General features: G+C 44.6%; 1 protein-coding gene across 1 annotated transcript in view; it reads right to left on the bottom strand.

The window, feature by feature from the left end:
- LOC139294475 (stromal membrane-associated protein 1-like) overlaps positions 1-21,824 on the bottom strand; it is a 77,402-nt gene extending 55,578 nt beyond the window's left edge. The window contains exons 1-4 of the mRNA XM_070916384.1: positions 21,707-21,824; positions 10,291-10,424; positions 9,385-9,470; positions 3,628-3,703 (exon numbers count right to left, since the gene is read on the bottom strand). Of these exons, the coding sequence (XP_070772485.1) occupies positions 3,628-3,703; positions 9,385-9,470; positions 10,291-10,424; positions 21,707-21,824 (414 nt within the window). The remainder of the gene's footprint in view (positions 1-3,627; positions 3,704-9,384; positions 9,471-10,290; positions 10,425-21,706) is intronic.

Here is a 21,824-nt window from a genome sequence, read left to right as displayed (position 1 = left end):
AGTCAAAAGGCCTGCTAATAGCCGTAACAAGCTAGCTAGCTAGCTAGCTAGCTCCACAAGTAGCCTCCATGTTATCAAGCCTGTACCAAACAAACGTGGCTGTGTGACCAGGTACTAATGCTGAAAATGAAAGCTTACGTTAGATTGAAACTGACAACATTAGTGTTCAATGCAAATTCCAATTACACATTTACAAAACTACACAATTAATTATGTGAAAGTCAAATCTGCCCTCATCCATTAGCCGTTAACTCCTCAAGTGCCATTAAAATTGCCGGGGGAATCTGTGTTCTCCTGCTCAGCAACAAAACAACAGCGGCTTTAGCCAAACTCTCCCTGTAGCTCCTCTGCCGTCCACTGATGTCAGAATGCAATATGTCGGTGGACGGCAGACGTTAAGTAGGCTGCCACAGCTGGCTGCCGGAGAACACGGAACATCGCCAAGTGCTGTGGACACAGCGGGCAGGACATCCCCGTGACTAACTCAGGCAAATAAGGTTGAAAATCAGCAAAGTCCTCCTCCGGGCCGACCGCGCTGCTCTCGGGTGACATTTTTAGGCCAATCACTGGGTCGTCACAGAGGGGGTTGCAAGATGCACTCCGATGTCTTGTTGATTCCAGTAACATTGAAATAATGTGTGGTCCATATACTGACACACACACACACACACACACACACACACACACACACACCTACTAATTCACTCATGGCAGAACAATGAGCTCATGCTTCACGGGCAATGGAAATGGAGTGGATGCACTCATGTACTCCACTGTGAACAAACACAAATACAGCACTTCAAAGTCTTACATGTGCTTGAACTTGAGGTCCACGTCTGCACCAATAAGGCTTTTTGAATGCCATACTTTTGGTTTGAGGGAACAAATTTTTTTTTTTTTCTAAAAACAACTGGTCCTCAGAAAGCGTGACCGCTCCAGTCAAACCAGTCAAAATGTGCCGTTGGCATCAATTTGGCTGCATTTATCTTGGACAACCAGAATGGGAAGGACCAACTGCATCCGTCGTTGTACAGTATTAAAACTGACCCTGTCCAGTTTCAACTAAGTGTGTATATCATTCATACTGGTAAACAAATGGAGTACAGTATGGTGATGTAACTACAGTGAGTGACATGCAGAGACACAAACTGTTTCTCTTCTATGAGCGCTCAACAAACAAGCCACAGCAACACACACACACGCATATACATACATACATACATACATACATACAGACACACACCACAGCTCAGGGTTACTGTAGCCCGCCCTCTCCTCTTCTTCCTCCATCTGCACCAAACTGCTTAAAGTGATAATGAGTTGTTTTTAATAATTAATTTGCATATAAAAGCCGAGCCGTCTGTGTGGGTGGCAGGAACAGATCCTAGATCACAGTCTGGCTGCTGGCAACGCTTCAGAGAAAGCCAGAGAAAACAGAGAGAGAGGGAGGCGGGAGGCGAGAGGAAAGACGAAGAAGAAGAAGAAGAAGGACAAACTGAGAAACAGAGCGAGGAAGAGGACGAGGGAAACGAAGAGAGAGACAATGAGAGGAAGGAACGGAGAGATGGCATAAGGACGTGCCAGAGAAAGACTGGTGCGAACAAGACATTTTGCATTGATGTAACACATTTGGTGTTTATGTTTGAGAGTGTGGTTTTTTTTAACATGCTGTTCAGTTTGTGTTTGTGTGTACCTTCCTTTCAGCGTGTAGCCTGGCTAGCTTGAGCGCAGTGTGAGGCTATGAGGATAGAAATGTCTGCCAGCTGGCAGGCCTTTTACATTCCCGTGCTCATATTATTGCACAATATTTGCTCTGAGTGTGCTTGATGCCTTACATCAGGGCCTGACTGCTTCAAAATCAAACTGAGCGGCTACTTCCATCGAGAATGACTCTGTTAACAATCGCTTTCGCTGTAAAAGGTGAAACAATTATTCAGCGACTGTTGAACTTGGCTTGGTATTAAACAAGAACATGTCACACATGAAGACGATGAAGGCGGCCTTTTTTTCCCACGGAAGAGGTTCTGACACGTGTGAATAATAAATTGAATGATGGCTTAATTCCATTTAGCTGCCTCTGTTTTTTTAGGGCCCTGGTATTCCTCTGCGTGCTCACTGTAACAATTGGTGCCTTCAAACAGGACACGTCGTGATTGACAGCTGTGTTAAGACTGTGGTGTGCTCGCGATTGGGTCGTGCGGGGGCGGGGCCTCGATACCGCGGCTCCACTCGCAGGTCACCATGGCGCAGACTCCATATGACGTCACCAGCGCAAGATGGCAGCGGCCGCATCCGGGAGAGTCAGGCTTCGCTTTTGTACAGTGGGAGGAAGCGGAGACGCGTCGGCCATCTTTATATACAGTCTCCGGTAGCAGTTAGTGTTGACTTTACACTCCAAAATAGTCCAAAATAATAACTGCAATTGTTCAGCTCTACCTTCCATACAGTACAGCCAGGACCTGCTAGGGAGTGTAATGGTCGATTTTAGTCGGGAACACAGAAGGTTATTCGTGAACACACACACACACACACACACACACACACACACACACACACACACACACACACACACACAGACTGCTTCACATACATTTTGGTGAGCGTTCGCACTGCCTTGCATAACGCGCGGTATAGAAGCAACCCACCCACTGAAACACTCGAAGAACATACACCTTACACAGATAATCTCTCAGGAAACAATACAAGGAAATGTGCACCCACCCACATACACGCCCACACAATCACATCCTTTCTCTCACATCATCCACACAAAAAGAAGCTTCAAACGCATCCACACACACATCTCCACTTACTGATAAAGACCTGTATCAGGAGATTACAGTATTTTTTGAAAAGGTTATTCTCTTAGTGTGCGCGCCAACTCCTGGTATCAGATGCAATGAGACTTTGTCCTTTGGGCTGAAAAAAATCGTGGTTGAAAGCGATTTCACTGCCGTTTCCACACATTTAAGCTTAGAAAACATCACCAGAGTGATAGATTAAAGTGCAGAGAAGGTCAGCGTCTGTAAAAAAATAAATAAATAAATAAAAAACACAAACTTTACAGGAGCGGCGAGTGAAAGACAGATACCGGAAGCCAACCACGAGGCCTTGGCACAGACAAGTCGGTGCTGCAGCTCATTCGAATGTCTTGTGCGAGGAGAAGATGCCAAATATGGTAATATAAGTAGAACATTTCAACTTTTAACACCCCGGCAGCCAAAACCATGCACACGCTCTTTGATGCAGTTTTCTAGCCTTTTTGCATTCATTTTCAGTTTCTCGCCAAGAGACGGGAAATCATCCATGTTTGATCACTAACATGAAGTCTCCTAAAATATAAGATTGTGTATGCAGATTTTATAACTTAAAAACACTTTCCACAAAAAAATGGAAAACGCACGTAGGCTAAAGGGAGAGAAAGGCTGTCATTTTGCGTCTAAGTTGCTTTCTGTCTTCAGCAGAAACAGCCTCGTACCAAACATATGCAACATACAGTAGTTGATGCGCACGTTCTTGAAGTGGCCTCCAACCATGGCAGCTCTGTACACAGTTCTAACAATAACGTGGACTGACGGGCCAAAAGTCAAAACGTTAAAAAAGACAAGAAGTGACGTTGATACTCACTAGAGCCGTATCCAGGGCCTCCTCGTCGTAGTACTTTTTCCTCTCGTACTTGTCCCGGATGAAGACCTCCACTGCTCTGAGGGTTGGGATCAAGGACTGAAATACTGCACAAAAATGACTAAATCCATCCATTATGTGCGCACACACACACACACACACAAACACACACACACACACACACACACACACACACACACACACAACATTGCCAATTGGAATTCCCAGACATGGTTAGGAATATAGGTGGAGATAATGTGTGAGAAGTTGAGATTGGCCTCCAAAAGAAAACAAGAGCATCTGTCGTCCGCACGAACGCAAAAATATGACTTGTGCTCACGTTTAATTGACAAGTACCAAAGGCAGAAGTGTCGAGACGCTGATCTAGAGCCTCAAAACATGAATGGATGGATGGTAGGAAGGAGTGGACGATAGCAAAAACATTTACTCATACGAATTCATTTTATTATCAAAAGTGGCTAATGTACTATCAGTATTTGTGAGGGGCATCATTATTGGCTACTTCTGAATACATTTTAATTTACAACAAATGTTGATTATCAAATTAAACGTCAGTTTATAATGTTGAATTCGAAAAATGCGAGGTCATTGACTTGCCCTCTCCTCCGCAACAGCAAGTAGTGCACGTACTGAGAAACGTTTCGAGAACGTAATCTTATGTTCCAATCTGAACCACCACCTTTTCCTGTCCTATCCCGTAGGTAGTAGTTTTCGTGCCTAAACCGGCCAAACCTTAACTGTGGCGCCAAAAGATCAGGAGCGGGTCATGTGATTAGTAACGGTTTAAGAAGGTAGCGTTCCTGCCGATGGGGACCTCAGGTCAGAAAATGCTAACGCTGGTTAAATTCTAAAGGCGTTGAGAAACAACACATTTCGTCGCTTAGGTTGGAGGACTTGTTACAAAACGACGCTGCAAACTGCCAAACTTGTCTGAAAGTTGGTTGTTTTAAAGCCAGTCCTATCAGTCTTTAAGTATAGATTACAACACTCACCGGTGTTAAAATCTATGACTTCGGGGTGTCCTTGTAGCATAATGGTTAAAGCACATACAGTATTGTATAACCACAGGTCCCCAGTTACAATATAGCAATCTGTACACTGTCCGCAACAAATAAAGGCAAAAAATGGTATAAAAAATAATGAAATAAATAAATAAATAAGTACAAATGTTGAAAACCTGTGTGAAAAATGTGTGAAAATTCATGATCAGTGGGAATACTGATGAAAGACATTGCATCTCGACATGGATTGTATCGCCTTTCTTAATGGTATCAATGACAATACCAATATTGTTCAGCCAAAGTGATGGATCAGTAAATCCTAACAAAAGACTTGTTTCATTAACAACAAAAACTTGGGCGGTCATGGCGTTTCCTGCCATTGTCGAAACACCATGACTCACACACACACACACACACACACACTCAACCTCACGGCCACAAACGCCAGTACACTGAGGCACTCCATCGGCGCTAATCCCGACTCTCTTATCTCCCCATTTCAGCAGCGACGCTTCTGTCTGATCGAGTAATGGGCCTCAACAGGCTGAAAAATGATGACCACCCGCGCGAGGCGGGCCGCTGGCGCTGCATCTCAAACACAGCGCTTTATTTATTGCTGTCGACGAGAATCAGCGGAACAGACGGTGACGCTGCGCCTCCATACGTCACTGCAATGACTGCGGTGGGTAAATGTGTGCCGAGTGACACGGCGTCTGCGTACACGTGACTGCAAATGAGGTGTTAGATGAAGACGGATGGTGCACCAATGAGGAACCTACGGAGCACACCACGCAGACCAGAGAGCCTGACATATGGGCCCATTGCTGACCTTAGACATAACTCATATCCTGTCCAGCTCTGACGTTGCTAATTGAACCGAACAGAGTTGTGAGGTGGGACCACTTCTTCCAGAAGCGTGCTCCCACTGGCCACCGCATTTAATCATTTCAACCTGTGTTTCTGAGAAATCGTGTTTAAACCGTAAATTTGGAATAGCGGACGGCTCTAAATACCCATGAGCCTCGGGGCCGCGTTGCCATGGACAAGAGGCCAGTCAGAGGATCGAATAAGAGCAGTAGCGATTTCAAAACGCTTCATCATTACAGTTAAGGACAAAGCATGCACACGTAACAGAATCTTAAGCTCTGTGATTGGATGTTACTTGCCGAGATGCACCTTGGGAGTCGTAGTTGCCGTCTACGTCGATGATTTTATGTACACAGGCTTGTACCTTCGACTTTTTATCAAAGGACGAGATACTTTCGAACGCAGTCGTAAAGTCTTTTGTACTGATGAATAAACTGGGAGAGCGTCGTGGTGATCCGAGCCTCAGAAGAGCTCCAACTGTGAGTCACGTAACATCGTCTACGGGAAAATTCTGTTTTGTTTTGTTTCTTGTAATTATTACCTCAGCCGTGCAGGTGGCATTGTTCGGCAAGGTTGCTAGACTGAGCCGTCCCTACTTAAGGTGGCTGAAGTTGCGCATTGAGCAGGCGCAGCATAGGCGTCACATGTAATTCCCTCGTGTTGGCACTGCATCTCTCCGGCTCATTACAACTAAGGTGAGGCAGATGGGCGAAATCGGCCCCCATTAATAACTGACTCAAGAGGAGACAATGAATCAGTCGGTGTTACTGCCTCCGCCCTTCAATATGGTGAACAGTGATCAAAGGCACTGCAGGACACCATTTGTCGATGGTGGATTTAATAGCTGTGCTTTAAGGGGTCACGGTGTAGCCGTGAAGCCCGCGCACACACACAGTAGTCACTGTAACTATGGCAGATGCTTTCTGGTGGCTGATGCGCACCTCCTAAAAAGATGTAGCTGCTCATACTCTACAAGTATGTGCACAGCTCCATATCACAAAGCAAATGAAACAACGTAAACACAACCGTCTAGGTGATATCGGTGGGTGAAAATCGATACAAAACTATAAATCAGAACCTACGCAGCAGGGTTGCCGTCGACCCCTTGCGTCAGACATAAATTCAGTTTTAGTGTCACATAATCATTTAAAGTGATTTTTTTTTTCCCCACCTTGACAAGAATTTGACAAAGACTCTACTCGACTATAATATCAGTAAAACTGCAATTTCTGCAAATAGGCCCAGAGAACATGAACAAATCCACCCTGATGGAAAACACGGAAAAACATTCCTAAATACACACACACACACTAACGTGGGACTCATGGCGGGAGGAATCAAACTCCATTCGTCATTTACATACGTAAGCACGGTAAATAGCGGGGCCGTAATGTTGTGCGAGCGGAAACACGTAGAGAAACGCTCACACACACTCAGGCGGTAGCTGCTCTAATCCTGGGTCTGTTATCTGCTGTTTTCAGCCAGCGGCGCTGCTGTCAGAACGACTAATGGACTTCAAAAGAGTGAAGAATGATGACCACCCGCACAAATGGGCCTGCCAGATACAAGATAGGGTATTAGAGCAGCATTTCAAACAGGGAGATTATTTATTTCAGTCTGCTGGTGGAAATATGAACATATGCTGCTGTGTTAACCACACAGCTGTCTTGTCTTGTATCGTGGAAAAGGGCAAACCGGGAGCCGCCGTTACGGCGCTGTATACGCAGACACCGCTAGGCGTGTCCCGGGTGAATGTGCGGAGCGGCGCTAACGTAGCGGGCATGTCACTTCTTATTTGGTTTTGAATGGGGATGTGCCGACGAAGCTGAGGTTTTGACGACGACGAGTTAGATTTCTCTCGTCTGGACACGTCAAGAAAAAGGCCCGTTGAGGGAGTGATATATACTGTATACACTAAGTGCTGGACATTCACCACTAATATCATAGAGCTAAGTCATTGATCACAGCTCAATAATAACCTAGTTGTTCAGTCATGTTTGTCATTTAAAAAGGACAATCTGCATTGTTATTGTCTCGCTGTAAATATGACTGAAGTCAGTGCTGTTACTGTACCTCAGCGTCAGCGGAGATTTCATGAAAAAGCAGTCCTTGATAGTGACATTTCTCGGCCCTGACCACGATAAAAACTAGTAAGATTGCACCATCTGTTGTGCTTGTACAGAGTACAGGCATTTGAAGGCTTCGGCCTTGGGTTAGGCTTCTTTAAAAGTGCCCTTTAATCTCATGAAGCCTGTGCACTGCACAGATTCATCATTTGTTGCATGACGACAGGTGGAGCAGCTGTATTACGTTTGTTTTACCCGTTATCTCATTTCCTGTTAATGAATGTGTCAAAAACCCAAAGGTTTCACCGGCAATCCTTTTTGTTTGCATTCTACGAGGCTTTACAAATCACATGAAAAACTTAATCTAACAGGGAATTTTATGCAAACGGTGTGACATAAGATGTTTTCTAAAATGTGAAATATGCACTAGTAGTTTCATATACAGTGCTGAACAAATGTATTAGACCCCCACCCAGTGTAAGGTGTTTGCCCCCGCTGCCCTAAATGAACAGTATTGCTGATGACCAAAATATTTGATGTGTCTGTAATGGTTAATCCACCAGTATGTGCAAGCCAAGCTCTTTAATCAAAATTATATCTTTAATGCTAAAATATAATTATTGTTGTTATCCATGAATTCTCAAATTTATTGTTTTACAAAAAAGCAGAAAGAAAATAGTAAAGCACGTTATTGTTTTTTAATTGAGATGCCAAATTACAGTTATTTACTTGCATTCCTGAACAGAAACATTTGTTTTGTGGTTGCAAGAATGCAAGCTGTCATCAGGGCCAAAGGAGGTCGTACAAAATATTAAGATTTTTGGTTAATTTATGTGAATAAGGACTATTTAGTTGTTCCAGTTTGTTATTTGCCTAATAAATAACAATACAAGTTTTAGTTTGAAACAAGTTTTTGACAGATTTCTGAAATATTTGTGTTTTCTCATTTTTATGACAGGTGGTCTAATAAATGTGTTAAGCACTATATATATGTATATATATATATATATGAGTAGATGAGTAGGGAAACTTTAAAAATGCAGGTGTATCTCATGATTAAATTTAACTTCTCGCCTTGCTGTGGTGACGTAGAAGTGTACTCCAGGGTGTGGTTACAGGTGCAACAGACTTGCTCTGTAACATGAGCAGGCCCAGTTGACCTGGACTCTGAATCGAGATCACAAGTGACTTTATCCTATAATGAAACATTACTAGAGCCCCCCCCCCCGCCCCCCATCGATAGGGCACGAGCGGCCATTCAATGCCTCAGGTATGGAAATGATGTGCGTCATGTGCCATGGCTTTAACAGTCACCTGATCTCAGTGCAATTGAACGCCTATGGGGGATTTTGGAGCGACTTGTTAAGACAGTAGCGCTGTCACCATCATCATCAAACCACCAAAAGGAGGGCATATCTTCTGGAAGACTGCTGTTCGTCACTCTCGTGGAGGCTGAAGCTGTTCTGAGGGCAACTACGGTGTGAAAAGTAATTTGTACGCAAATTCGTGGTGACTTTGGGAGTTTGCGTGCAAATGCATGGTGACATAAGGAGCTTTTCGTTTTGCATGTAAATATAGGGTGACATATATGGTGATACAGGGGCTTGTTATGCAAATCTGTACTGACATGTACGGTGACGGAGGGTGGTGACGGGCAGTTTTAATGCACATGCAGCGTGAGAACGGCAGTTTACATGCAAGTTGCTCAATGACGGGGAGGTTTCACGCAACGTACGGCAACATGTATTGTGGAAAAATACAGCCAAAGACCAACACACAGAAATCAGGCAGGAGGAGGAGGATACTGGTCCGTCTGTGGCCGTCTGAAGGTCTCTGGGAGGTGGGCTTCATACAGCTTTCGGGCCCTGCTGTTGCCCATGTCCACCATACTCTGCGAGGAGAGAGAGCGACATACAGGAAGACAGGAAAAGGAATGTGTTAATGCTGTGAAGGCTGTAGGTAAAATGACGTTAAGGACATGTCAGACACACACACACACACACACACACACACAAACGCACAGAGTGAAAGAAACACCGCCGGCCGCATGTGTGGAGGCTAAATTAAGAGGAGGGTGATAAATGGGGTGGTGATAGGAGAAGTGGAGGAGATGGAGTCGGAATAATCAGCCATCCAGAATTAATTAGTCATTGAAAACAGTGATTAGCATTCAGAGTGAGACCCTTTCTACTCACACTCAGCTGATGGATAGGCCCTGCCCTGAAGAATCACACACACACACACACACAACAATGGGATATATCAACAACCGGATGATTAAATAAATTGCTGAAATGCTCAGGTGAGTTACACACACACACCCACAAACACACAAACACACAAATCATTTATTGTGTGGGGTTGAATCAATGTGACATGCTGCAAACCCACAAAACACTAACTACAGTTGGCATGGGTGTGTGTTTACAGGTGTGTTCTCATTACAACCATGGATGTTTAGACAGTAATCACCCGGACTGCTCTGGATACTGACAGAGAACATCTCAATTTTGTCATCACGGGGGAAAACTCTCACATTATAAGTTATAAAGAGTGTAGTAGTTATTATGTGTGTCAAAATGCAAACTGAGCAACAGTGTTGAGTAACAGTGCTGATGTATGGATTGTCATTTATGGTGGATTTTCCTTTAATACTCAAGGTATCACTTCAGTATTTCCATGCCGGTGTGTGTGTGTGTGTGTGTGTATACCTGGATCTGCTCAGGAGTCCACTGGTCCAGGTTGACAGATTTGACTCTGGAGATGTGGACACCCAGGTTGCGGTGGATGCCGGCACAGCGGATGCACATGAACACCCCGAGGTTCCACGACGCCCATCGGGGACCTGAAACGGGAAAGAAATAGAAAGTTAAAAAGGGAAAGAGATTCCTGCTTTAAAAGACTGCAGTGGCTCAAATGTGACGGTAAAAGTCCTGCCGTGTTATCAGTTTAACGCAGAGAGGAGGGTCCCACCCACACCACTCGAGACCACGCATTCAGTCTTTCACTTCCCCTTCGAATCAAATCTGAACGGTGGGAGTGACAGAAGAGCGGGAGGCAAATTAAAACTCGGCCGTGAAATGGAGAAGCAGAGCAGTGACCACTATTCTCTTTGAACCTCTTCGCACCTCCATTAAAAAAAAAAAAAGCGCTTTAAAAATTCAAAAGGTGACTCTCACTTCCACAGAGCGTGAAGCTGCCAAGCGCAGTTTGCAAGCACCAGGTTTGTCACCGACCAATGAGCGCTTATAGGCTCCGGTACACCTAACAGTTTGAAACAAATACAGTAAGAATTTGTGTAGTCACTATGGGCAGTGGTATCCCATCCGCCGAAACTCAAGCTCAGAAGTCACCGTTCGGACAAACTGTTTGACTGACAAGGGATTTCTGGAGGGTGCAGTAGCCGGCGGGTACAGTTCACTATCACAGTTGAACAGAAACTCAGGAAGTTAATACGAAAAAGATTTTAAAAAAATTAAAAAAAAAATCCAAACAGCACAAACATTTAAAAAGCCATTGCTTACTTTGGAGAGATGGTCTCACTTGGGAAAACTTCAGAACGTGCACACTTCAACTTTGGGTTATCCTGAAGACATTTTGATCAAAATTGCTCGGGAAGTAATATCCCAAATCCCTTCAGTGCGTCTTAATGCGATTTTACAAAAGGAGGATAGTGTGGTTTGTATTATCTGTACATATCATTTGATTACACTTCCTGTGGTTTAAGAAGTATTCTTCTCTATAAAAGCATGAGCGTGCACATCAGTCATCAGTCGCTTTTTTACATTAAATATGCAAGTCGTGTTTCAAACATGCATTTGATCAACAAGCTGATTTTTAAATCACCGCAGCTGACTTAGTGCTTAAAGATTGTTTCAAATTTCGTCTTTAAAAAGGCAGAAGAAGAAGAAGAAAATGTGTGCATTCTCACTTGCTTTTATTTAGCGATTAACAGTTTCAATTAAATGTCACTAACCCATTTCTAAATATGAAAGCTACTATAAAAACAGGCCTTTCAGCTCAATGAAAGCAGCTTTGAGTTTAATGGACTGGTTTTCAAAAGCTTCATTAGCTCGAGGGTCATAGACTTTTTTTTTCTTTTTTTTAATCCACAAAGCCCGATCCTCAAAAAGCAGAATTAAAACAAGAAAACTGCCACATTATCTGTTACATGTGGTGTGACCACCGATCCAAAGCCACTCGTTTTCATGGCACAGAGGTTAAACCCACTCAGCTTGGATTTTGGATCTTTGTTTGCCACTGCAAACACAACCAACACGGGGGTTTACGTAAAAGCCTTGGCGGAGGACGAGAACAGGGCCGTGAGCTTGTGTGTGCTTTGAGAAAATACACAGAAGTTGAATGGCCAAGTTCAATCATTTAGAACAAAAGGAGGAGTTCCTCGGGAAAAAACAAACAAAAAAATAAAAACTATATGGATCAGAGATTGCGTCATTAAGTGCGCACATTCGCGGCTCATTCACGTCAGTCCAGAGAGCCACAGCCACATGAGAGCGCACTCGCTGAGAAATGGACTCAAGGTGTGCCCAAAAAGTTTTTGTTTCGCTAGTTTTGGACAGTGACTCTTTCTCTGTGAAAGAATTCATTCTGTGTGGTTGCACAAAAAAAAAAAAAAAAAAATGAAAGCAGTAGTTTTGTGAGGAATGAAAACAGAGAGTTTGAGAGAGACACCTCTGACACCTCTGCAAACCTGGCCGATCGCTGCACAGACTGGGTACTGGGTTTCTCAGATTTTCTACCTCGGAAAACCTCCGTCTGTCATCCGAACGCATCATCCATCATGTGGGGGGAAAAAAAGCAGCACAAAACAACCATAACTCTGCCAAATCTCAGGAGGAGATGGCACGGGAATGACAGTCAAATCATTTTAATGGGCTAGCGGCCACAGTCCCTGAGCGCCACCGTTGGCTCCATTCCCCCTCCAGAGCATGAAGCTTGCTATGTGTCAATTTGACCATTGAAAGCGACTTTGAACACGGCACACAACTGCAAAAAGGAGGATCAACTTTTATGGATCCGGGCTACATAACGGCGGGGGGGGGGGGGGGTTGGACGGCAGCCGGAGAGGCTGCACGCAGTCTAGTGGGCTTGCCGGTCTCGGGTAAGAGCATCAGTGTGTTAATGCAGTGGCACTAATGCGCTGGACGGCCTAAAGGAGCATTAAGGCAGGGATGACTGAGTGTTAAGCCTGAATCAAGCAGCTCAGCCATGGTAAGCTGGACTCTATCTGTATGGATTGGACTTCACTTTGGTCTGCTCTTAGATAACCTTTCAACACATTCTCCAAAACAAATGCGTACAGTAGATATAGTCGATGGAATGGATGGAGAGCGTACGTGTGCATACCCCCGTATCGCGCGTGCCTGCATGCAGTAGGTGGAAATCAACTTCTGGCACGCTGCAGATCATCCAGATGCACTTACATTTTCTTAACAGTTGGTTTTCATAACGGAACCTCATTCTCCACTGGCTTCTGAGCATTTCTCCCTCTGTACTCTTATCGCTGAGAGAAGATCGATCGAGCGGCTCAGCAGGGTCGGACCGCATTTAGAAAAGTCTCACGCAGAAATCACACTCGCGCTCAATATCAAAAGTACGCTACTGTCTATATAACGCTTTCGTCTCTGGGCCTTGCACGCTAAACTGCCAACCGGCCAACGGCAGTTCTCTCTGGGACGATGAGCAGGCCTGCACTGATGCTCTTTGATGCCGGTGGGTAGCAGTGTCAGCAGATGACCAGGTTTTCTACATTCCTTTATTCTTTTGCCGACTGGGTCCTTCATTTTTCCTTTCAGTGTGGTGGCAGCGCAGTAAAATGGAAGCAAAGGTCATTCCTTGTGCCTACTGTGTGTGTTGCTATACACTACATAATAACAACTAACCACCAACCGAGCCTGTTTCCTCAACTGAGCAGTGGGTGTTCTTTTTTTTTTTGTTACAATGCACACACACTTTTTTTTTTTTTTGGGGGGGGGGGGGGGGGGTTCTCTGTGCCATCCCTTGTAATGTCCTGACCGCCTAACCTTCAGAGTGGCGACACGATACCGCTAAACTTTAAACATATTACTGCAAATAAAACACAGCTATATGACAACAATATGCTGTTTGTGTGTGGAACGGAATGGAAACTCTGTCGCCGTTCAACCGTGGGCGACCGTGGCTTATCATTTCAGGGTCCGTTTTTCACCTTGTTAACTTGAGGTGGGTACAAATATGGAGCTGCAGAATCCCAGGTGAGCAGGAGTAGGCCAATTTCACTTCTAAATTCTGTTAGCGGGGGGCAGAAGTCTTACGGAAGGGAACATGTTGTTGCCCAGGCCCAAGAGTCCTTTGCAGATCTGTCAGTATTTGCGCACATGTCATCTGACCAATGGCAAGACATCAACGTATCCAAATGCAGTAGAAAGTTTTTAGGTTTGTCCACCAGAGGGCAGTGACAAGTTCAATTTTTTTAACTGTAAAAAGTCCCGCCCAGTGAATGTAAGGGAGTTATAGATTGTGTAAATAAAGTTCATATTGGTCAATATATAATTATCATTATAATTATCATTATCATGGCCTGTTTGGATGCTGTCCTATTCTGAATCAGATGTTTCTCTCTGTTGACCCGTTCAAAAACAATAACTGTTTTCAGAATCCATCGATAACGCCCCCCCCCCCCCCCCCCCCCCACAATGACCCTCCCCGAGTCTCCGTATGAATGAAGAAAATGCAGCAACCTGGAGCTGTATGATCACCACGAGGTGAGTGGTGCATGGATCAGCAGCAGCGTTGGCTCTGAAACATTAGTATCTGTTCATCTGTGCCTCATTCAGATTCAATAACGCTTTCATTGCGCTTCTTCATCTTTACACTCACTCTGCGTTGCAACTTTGGACAAAAATAGACAGCTGAATTGAGTTCTCTCGGCAGACATGAGCCCTGCAGTACCACACACACGCACACACACACACACACACACACACACACACACACAGAATACAAACACACTAATGCTAATTTGTAGACTGCTGACCTGATTAGACACAAATGAGCTCCTCTCTCTCTCTCACACACACACACACACACACACACACACACACACACACACACACACACACACACACACACACACACACACTTTCATGCAGGTACATTTGAGCACGTCCTGCAGACGCACACATGCCAACATACAAGCACACTGACACATACACACACACAAACAGACACACCCACTCAGACAAATAGATAGCCATGAAGATGACATCACAGGCACATACACACTTTTTTTTAATTAATATGCATGAAAATATAAACAATACATTTTTACCTACATGCATACAAACAGAAACACACTGAGACAAACAAACAGAGTCATTCCAGCTGAGAGACACACAGACAGACACACACCCTGGAGCCTCGATGAGTGACAGTGGAAGAGGGGGGGGGGGCAGCCAGCCAAGCATGAAATTAAAGCCCCAATTGTCAACCTGAGGACAGGACGACGGCTGACGTGTGTGTGTGTGTGTGTGTGTGTGTGTGTGTGTGTGTGTGTGTGTGTGTGTGTGTGTGTGTCTAAATGTGTGTGGCGGTGGCCGCAGACACCAGGTGAGGCGTTGTGATCGATCAATCCGCGACCCTCTTTGCAAATCCTGCAGGACATATGCTGCTGGGTGCTTAGAGTTTGTGTGAAATCGCTCTGAAGCAACAAATAAGCGCGGAAGAAAGAAATGAGGCGCATCTGAATTTACTGGCGTGATCCCGCGAGCAAGACGAAAAGTCTGCGGCGAGGAGGGCGGAGCCGCCTCTTTCTTCGGGGACAGAGTGAAGACACAAAGTTTTAAAGCTTGGAGGCTGAAAGGAGCAGACTTTGTGGACTTAAACCACGTCTGACTTGACTCATCCCAATCCTGGGGGACTAAGGATACTGCAGTCTTTATCTGTTCTGAACCACAGCGCCCAGAAAAACCATCTACTACTGTCACAGCCACCTTCCTGCCTTTTTATTTCATCATTTTCAGTCTAATTGCTCTTTATATCCTTCCTCTATTCTGCCTTAATGTCCTCTTGCAAAACACACAAATGCTCAGCATTACCAGAGCTCTCTGTATATAACATTTATAATTCTTTAAATTGTGTTTGGCTGCATGAAACAAATGTGATTCTTCTTCCTTTTTACCTCTAGGAATAAGGAACTGCAGCTAGTGTTACTGCGTAAAGGCTGAATGGGGACACAGGCAAAGAAAATAAACCATCCCTGTGCTGAAATTAAGCGGAATTCTCCTTTTACAAAAAAAAAAAAAAAAGGCGGTTAACAACCCCCATTTCCTAATTAATAAAATGTCCTCTTAGTGAATCATCGGAAGGCTGCCAAAAAATCTTCAGCACAGGCCGGGAGGAGAGGGGAGAATCAGAGAGTGACGGGCAGGATGCTGAGGGGGGGAAAGTAAAAAATAAAGAAAAGCGCTGTGCTGCTCCCTGCTGGTCCATTAGCGTGATTCAGAGTCAGCAGTAAGGTGGAGGACTGAATGTTTCCCCCCTCCGTGCAGCGTTTCATCTTTATCGTCACGAGAGGAAAGCCTAATAAAAACGTATCATCTGGCCTCATTGTCTGCCCTAAAACAAATGGAGGAACATTATGGCCCAGGCAGTCTATAAATCACAGCAGATGGATGCTACATAAAACCATTATCAGAGGTGATAAAGACTGGAACAGCTAGAGGGGTACACACACACAGGGAGCGAATCCAGATGCTGGAATTGAAATAAAAACAAACTGGATATGCAGGTTTGTTTCATTATGTTTTCTACAGGAAAAAAAGCAAAAAAGAGAGAGAGGGAGACGAACGATGCTGGAGCGTCAGCAGGATTTAGGAGTTTAAATTCAGGCAACAAAAAGAATGGACTCTGGATGAAGAGGGGATAGGCTTCCATCTGCTGGTGATGGAAGGCAGTGGAGTTAACACCCGAAACCAGCATTGTTAACTTTTAACCAGCTTCCTTTATGACTGATTCGGGGGGGTTTTTTAATGCAGAAAATTTTTAGGCGACCCACGTTGATATAAACACGGTGGACAAAATGCACAAGCGACGTCCTCCCAAACGATACACACAGTTGAGATCAACCTAATAAACTGGAGGCTGGAGTGTACGGACTGACCTAACGCTGCCCGTTTTAAATGCTTGCAAAGATGTTCGACCTGGTTAGTCTGGTCACTCAGAGGTTAAGATCACGTCCATGGAGGAGTTGTGAAAGATGAACAGGACAGACTCTCCCTCGCACTCACAATCTGGATATGTAGTGAATCAAAGGGTGCGCTCAATTTATGAACGTTCCCGCATGTCGTTACATTTTTTAATACCCATCTTTGGAGCAAAATGCCAGTTTGGCCAAATCAGCCATCTTTTTGTCCACAAACCACCCTCACACCAGGAGTCAAATAAAATAAAAAATAAAAATCAATGTCATTAGATGCGTTTCTTTCAAAATAAAATCAAATTTAGTAGGATTTGTTTTGTTTTGCTCATAAAAGAGGTAAATGTTGATGGAGAGACTTGATGAACAATGCCCTGCCATTGTGCAGGTACAAAGCCGCCCTTGCGCAGGAGCTAGAAATGCCTTCGCCATACAAAGAAACCACATTTCTTACATTTGCATGAAACTTGCTTAACAGCTGGGAACACACATTTCTCTCCGGACACTGCAAGGCTAACCTGTCCTTCACACCTTCAAAAATGTGTACAATTGCAGGTGTGCATGCAAGCTTCTGTGTCCAAATTAGTGTGAGTGTGTGCCAGCATTTTGTGCGTGTGTGTGCGTGTGTGACAGCAAAGAGGGTACCAAGGACAGGTCGTCAAAGCACAGAGTGCCCTGCGGGCGCTTGCCAAGATCTGCTGTGCCAGCACCGAGGAGAGCATGTGCCAGCTCAGAGCACCCCCAGCCACAAATCATAACACTGACACACTGCCAGCCTGTGTGTGTGCGTGTGTGTGTGTGTGTGTGTGCGTGTGTGTGTGTGTTTAGCGTTTTAGTCACATTGGTGAAAAGACTGTGTTAAAACCAAAGGCGAAAATTATAGTCTGGACTCTTAAGAAGTGGACAGACTGAGATGCCAAGGAGGACAGGAAAATGGAATTGCAATCAATAAAAGGACTCCATCTCTCTCTCTCAAACACACACACACTGCCCTACATTGTGTGTGTGTGTGTGTAGACAAGAGTGAGGATGGAATTACAGCTGAGAGGCTAAGGTGAGTCACCACACTGCAGTGGTCATAGCAGGGCCGCCACGCCCAGGCACGCCGGCTGCAGCAGGCAGTGTGGAGGACAGGACAGTGTTTTGCAAAACCCTAAAACCAACTGATCAATCAAAGCGGAGCTCTGTCCCCTGGGCGGCCAATCAGCCGCGCAGCAGAAATCAATGCAAGCTAATACGCTGCCTCTCCTGCGTTCAAGCGGCGAGACAGACACAGAAGGTGATCATCTCGCCTGCAGGTCCACTTACAGGAGTTCAGTTGCGTGAGGCCCCTGTGTGTTGGTGCTGGTATGGTGCAGTGAAACAATGGGACATCTATAACAAACACAGTATATCAAAGTGACAAATGTGGACCTTGGAGCAGCTGGACGTTGTGCAGCTAACGGAGAGAAGTACAAAATGTAAAAAAAAAAAAAAAAAGTGATTCGCTGTCATGATTATCCGATCGGCTCGGCTCTGCTCGCTATAAGTGTCCTCCATTTTTATTCATCAGCTTACTTTAATGACGGGTCAATGGGGCATGTAACAGGTCGAGCTGACAGTCACTTTTAAGGACACCCTCTGCTGGACTACAGCAAGCAAACTACTTCAACCTGTTGCACTTTGTTTTCAGTTGAAGGTTTCATTTTTCTTTTTCTTTTTTTCCCCCCCGTATTCAAATGTAAGTTTGAATTTCAGATAAAAAGTGACGCCTGGTGAAAGTTCATTGGCAACGTTTCTACACATCATTTATTTTCGACTGCTTTGGCGTTGCTTTTCAATTCACTACCCGAGTCAACCCGAGTGCCACCTTAGGAGGCGATAAATGTCTTTTATTTATGAAACTTATTCAGCACAAGAAAAAAAAAACATATTAACTGATTTCAACTTTCAACTTCACTTGGGAGGCTTTTTCACGACATCCATATGTGGATGCTTTTTGATAACGCTTATAGTTAGGGGCTGGCTCAGGCCTGCCTGGACCAGTCCCTAGTTATGCTGCTATAGGCCTAGACTGCTGGGGGACTTCCCATGATGCACTGAGCTTTCCTCCTCTCTCTCTCCATCTTTACACATTCATGTCCCACCAATGCATGTTACTAACTTTATATCTTCCCCCGGACTTTCTTTGTGCTCTGTCATCTCCAAGGTTTCTGTGGATCGTGGTCCTGGTACGACCTGGCTGCTGCTGCCATGGGCCTGCCTGACTCTCATCACTACAGTTATTATGTTTAGTTGTAGTTCTGTTACTATTAAAGCTGTTATTGCTTTTATTAATCTCAGCTATTATTACGGCTGTAACTACTACTAAAGAGCGGCGACGTGGTCCATGTGACTCATGGGGCACGGCTGAGTGCTGCTGCTTTGTGACTAACATAAGCACACACGCCTCAGGCTGCAGGGCGCAGCGTCACGGACCGATGCCGAGAACGCCAATCAGTGCGTCGCTGCTTGTTGACCTTTGACTGTCATTGTCAAGCGTCTTCATTAGAAAGGCAAACTTCTCAGACACATGTTGGCTGGAATGATCAGTTTGCTTGGCTCGAAGTAAACAAGCTGTAATATTTAAGAGGGATTTACAGGAACAACGCGCCAACAAACTCACGTGGGCACCTGACATTTCACGACGCAGAACAGCAAACACAGCCATTCTCTTACACACGCCAGGTACCAGTAAAGGCTTTCTTTATACAGACACAGGCTTTCATTATGAAATGGCCCTGCCCATTATGAAATTCATATTGGAAAAAAAAACACGTTTAACTGTGCCAAGGTTAACACAAGAATGGCGTGGTGGGTATTGAACCACAGCCAATTCAATTCCAAGTCGTGGATGCTCTATTTGCATGTAAATTCAAACCATTTACTAGTTGATGCTTTTAATATTGAGCGATAAAAAAATACGAATACACAAACACAAAGAGGAGTGAGCTGTGAGCTGGACACTATTGTGCGCAAAACGGAACTATATTTCAAGTAAAAGACAGTCGTCCCTGCCAAACCTTCATTTAAATGAATATGATACTGAGCCTAATAGTTCTGGACCTTGGAAACAGCACTTAACTCAAGGTCCACTTACCAGCTTTTTCTCCCAGAACTTCAGAATCAAAATCTCACCATCTACATCAGTGGGTGGAATTTGCTTACTTGCTTCGTTACTTGTTGTCTCCAAAGCTTTCAACCACACCTCATGGCTTCCCTCAGTGGATGTGGTGGCTCGGTTGTCACGGAGATACTCTAGCTGTTATCACCAGTGACAGCAGGTGGTTGAATAAACCATCTGAGCAAACCAAGATTGTTTTTTTTAAACTGGGATGTTATTTATGAAGACTTTAGCTGCTATAAATGTAACGTTATGCATGTATTGCAATTTCAGATGAACGTAGATTGACAAGAGATGCAGCACCAGCAGCAGGCAGTGGCAAATCACGATCAAGCCTGATTCACTGGAGGTCCGCCACTGCACATTACAATATCAGATGGCAGCACAGGCACGGCGATGACGCAAAAGGCGATTAATCTCAGTCATAGGTAGCCCCGATACGAGCCGTTCAAACTCCACTCAAAAGTCTGGGAATTTCATGCTTCCGTCCTTATCGGCAAACATACACACAAACACACGCATAGATTAAGACGTTTAGGCAGCAGTCACGATCCTGTGACAAATCTGCTGGAGGGATCGTGCAAAATACTATTACATTCACATGTTAATGTGAATGTAATGCTCACCACTGGGTAAAAGCATGCACATTTGAAAAGTTTACACCTTATTGGAAAGCATTGCTGTTTGATGTATTGGGTGGATGCCGAATTTAGGACTGGTTCCTAACGATCTACGAAACCTCCACGATCAAACTACACCCGTAGTCTGTGCAAGGAAATATTACACTTTCCCATTTTTGAATGGGGCTTCGGGGGTTGTTTTGCTCTGCAATAGGGCATAGTGAGTCAGAGGCGAGGTGTCGGCTGCAGCTGCAACAAACCTACAGCATCCGATGCTGACGCGCGTTTCTACGCGGCACATTCAGCGGGCAAACTGCGCCTCTAATTAAATGTTGCCTACACCGGACACGCACGTTTTCCGCTCATAAATAAACCAGTCAAGGACATGACATCGATACTGTCGGGCAAAACCTGCGTCGACTTAGACGCAGCCATACAATGCAAAACCGGAATTACAGTCCGTCCGATTTCAAAATAAAAGCGCCGAGTAGGAACCTGCGAGAGCAAACTTTTTGAACGCACAAAAACGTACACAAAGTGGAAAAGAGAAAAAAAAACAAAAACAAACACAACATCGAAACCTCATTAATAAGTGAGCAAATTCTCAATGACACGTGCAAATCCCAACATTGCTCAGCATGTAATTAAGCGAGGATTCACAGTGTAATTACAACCATAAAAAAAAACATTTGACGTAAACAATAACAATAACGCCAGTCCGCGTGTTGGTATGATTATTATTATTGTGATTTTTGTGATTAGTGTTGAAAAAGATCTAGATGAGGATTTTACTTTGAACGTGCTGAACGGAAGTTGTATATAGTTTGAGGTTACTTGGACAATTGCCGCTCAATATTGTTCATTTTGGCTTAATTCTGGCTGGACAAGCAACGGCATTAACTGCGTTTGCATTGCACAGCATACATACACGTGTGTCACTCCGATGAAAAATGTCCGTTTAATAGGAATAACACACAATTTGGCATTAAGCAAATAGGCTAAGAGGGATGAAAGCATAGCTACACATCAGTGCCCCCCCCACCCATCAGAATAACGTTACAATATGTTGCTAGCTTTAGCCGTTAGCTGCCAAGTTCCCACATCATTTCATCATTTTCACAGACGCATTTGAGACACGGAGGTTCACGGCGAAAGGTTGTCAGGCTTACCTTTTGCCTCACAGTCAGCACAGTACTTGTTGTCGTCTTCCCTCAGCAGTTTAGACAGAATGGCCTGATGCTGCTCATTCAGTTTCTGGGCTTTTTCTCGCTCCGACCTCGTCGTCAT

Source organism: Enoplosus armatus, chromosome 12 (assembly GCF_043641665.1).
Source record: "Enoplosus armatus isolate fEnoArm2 chromosome 12, fEnoArm2.hap1, whole genome shotgun sequence".
NCBI classification, from domain to species: Eukaryota; Metazoa; Chordata; class Actinopteri; order Centrarchiformes; family Enoplosidae; genus Enoplosus; species Enoplosus armatus.
Note: the sequence above shows the minus strand (reverse complement) of the source record. Positions and strands in the feature narration are given on the sequence as shown.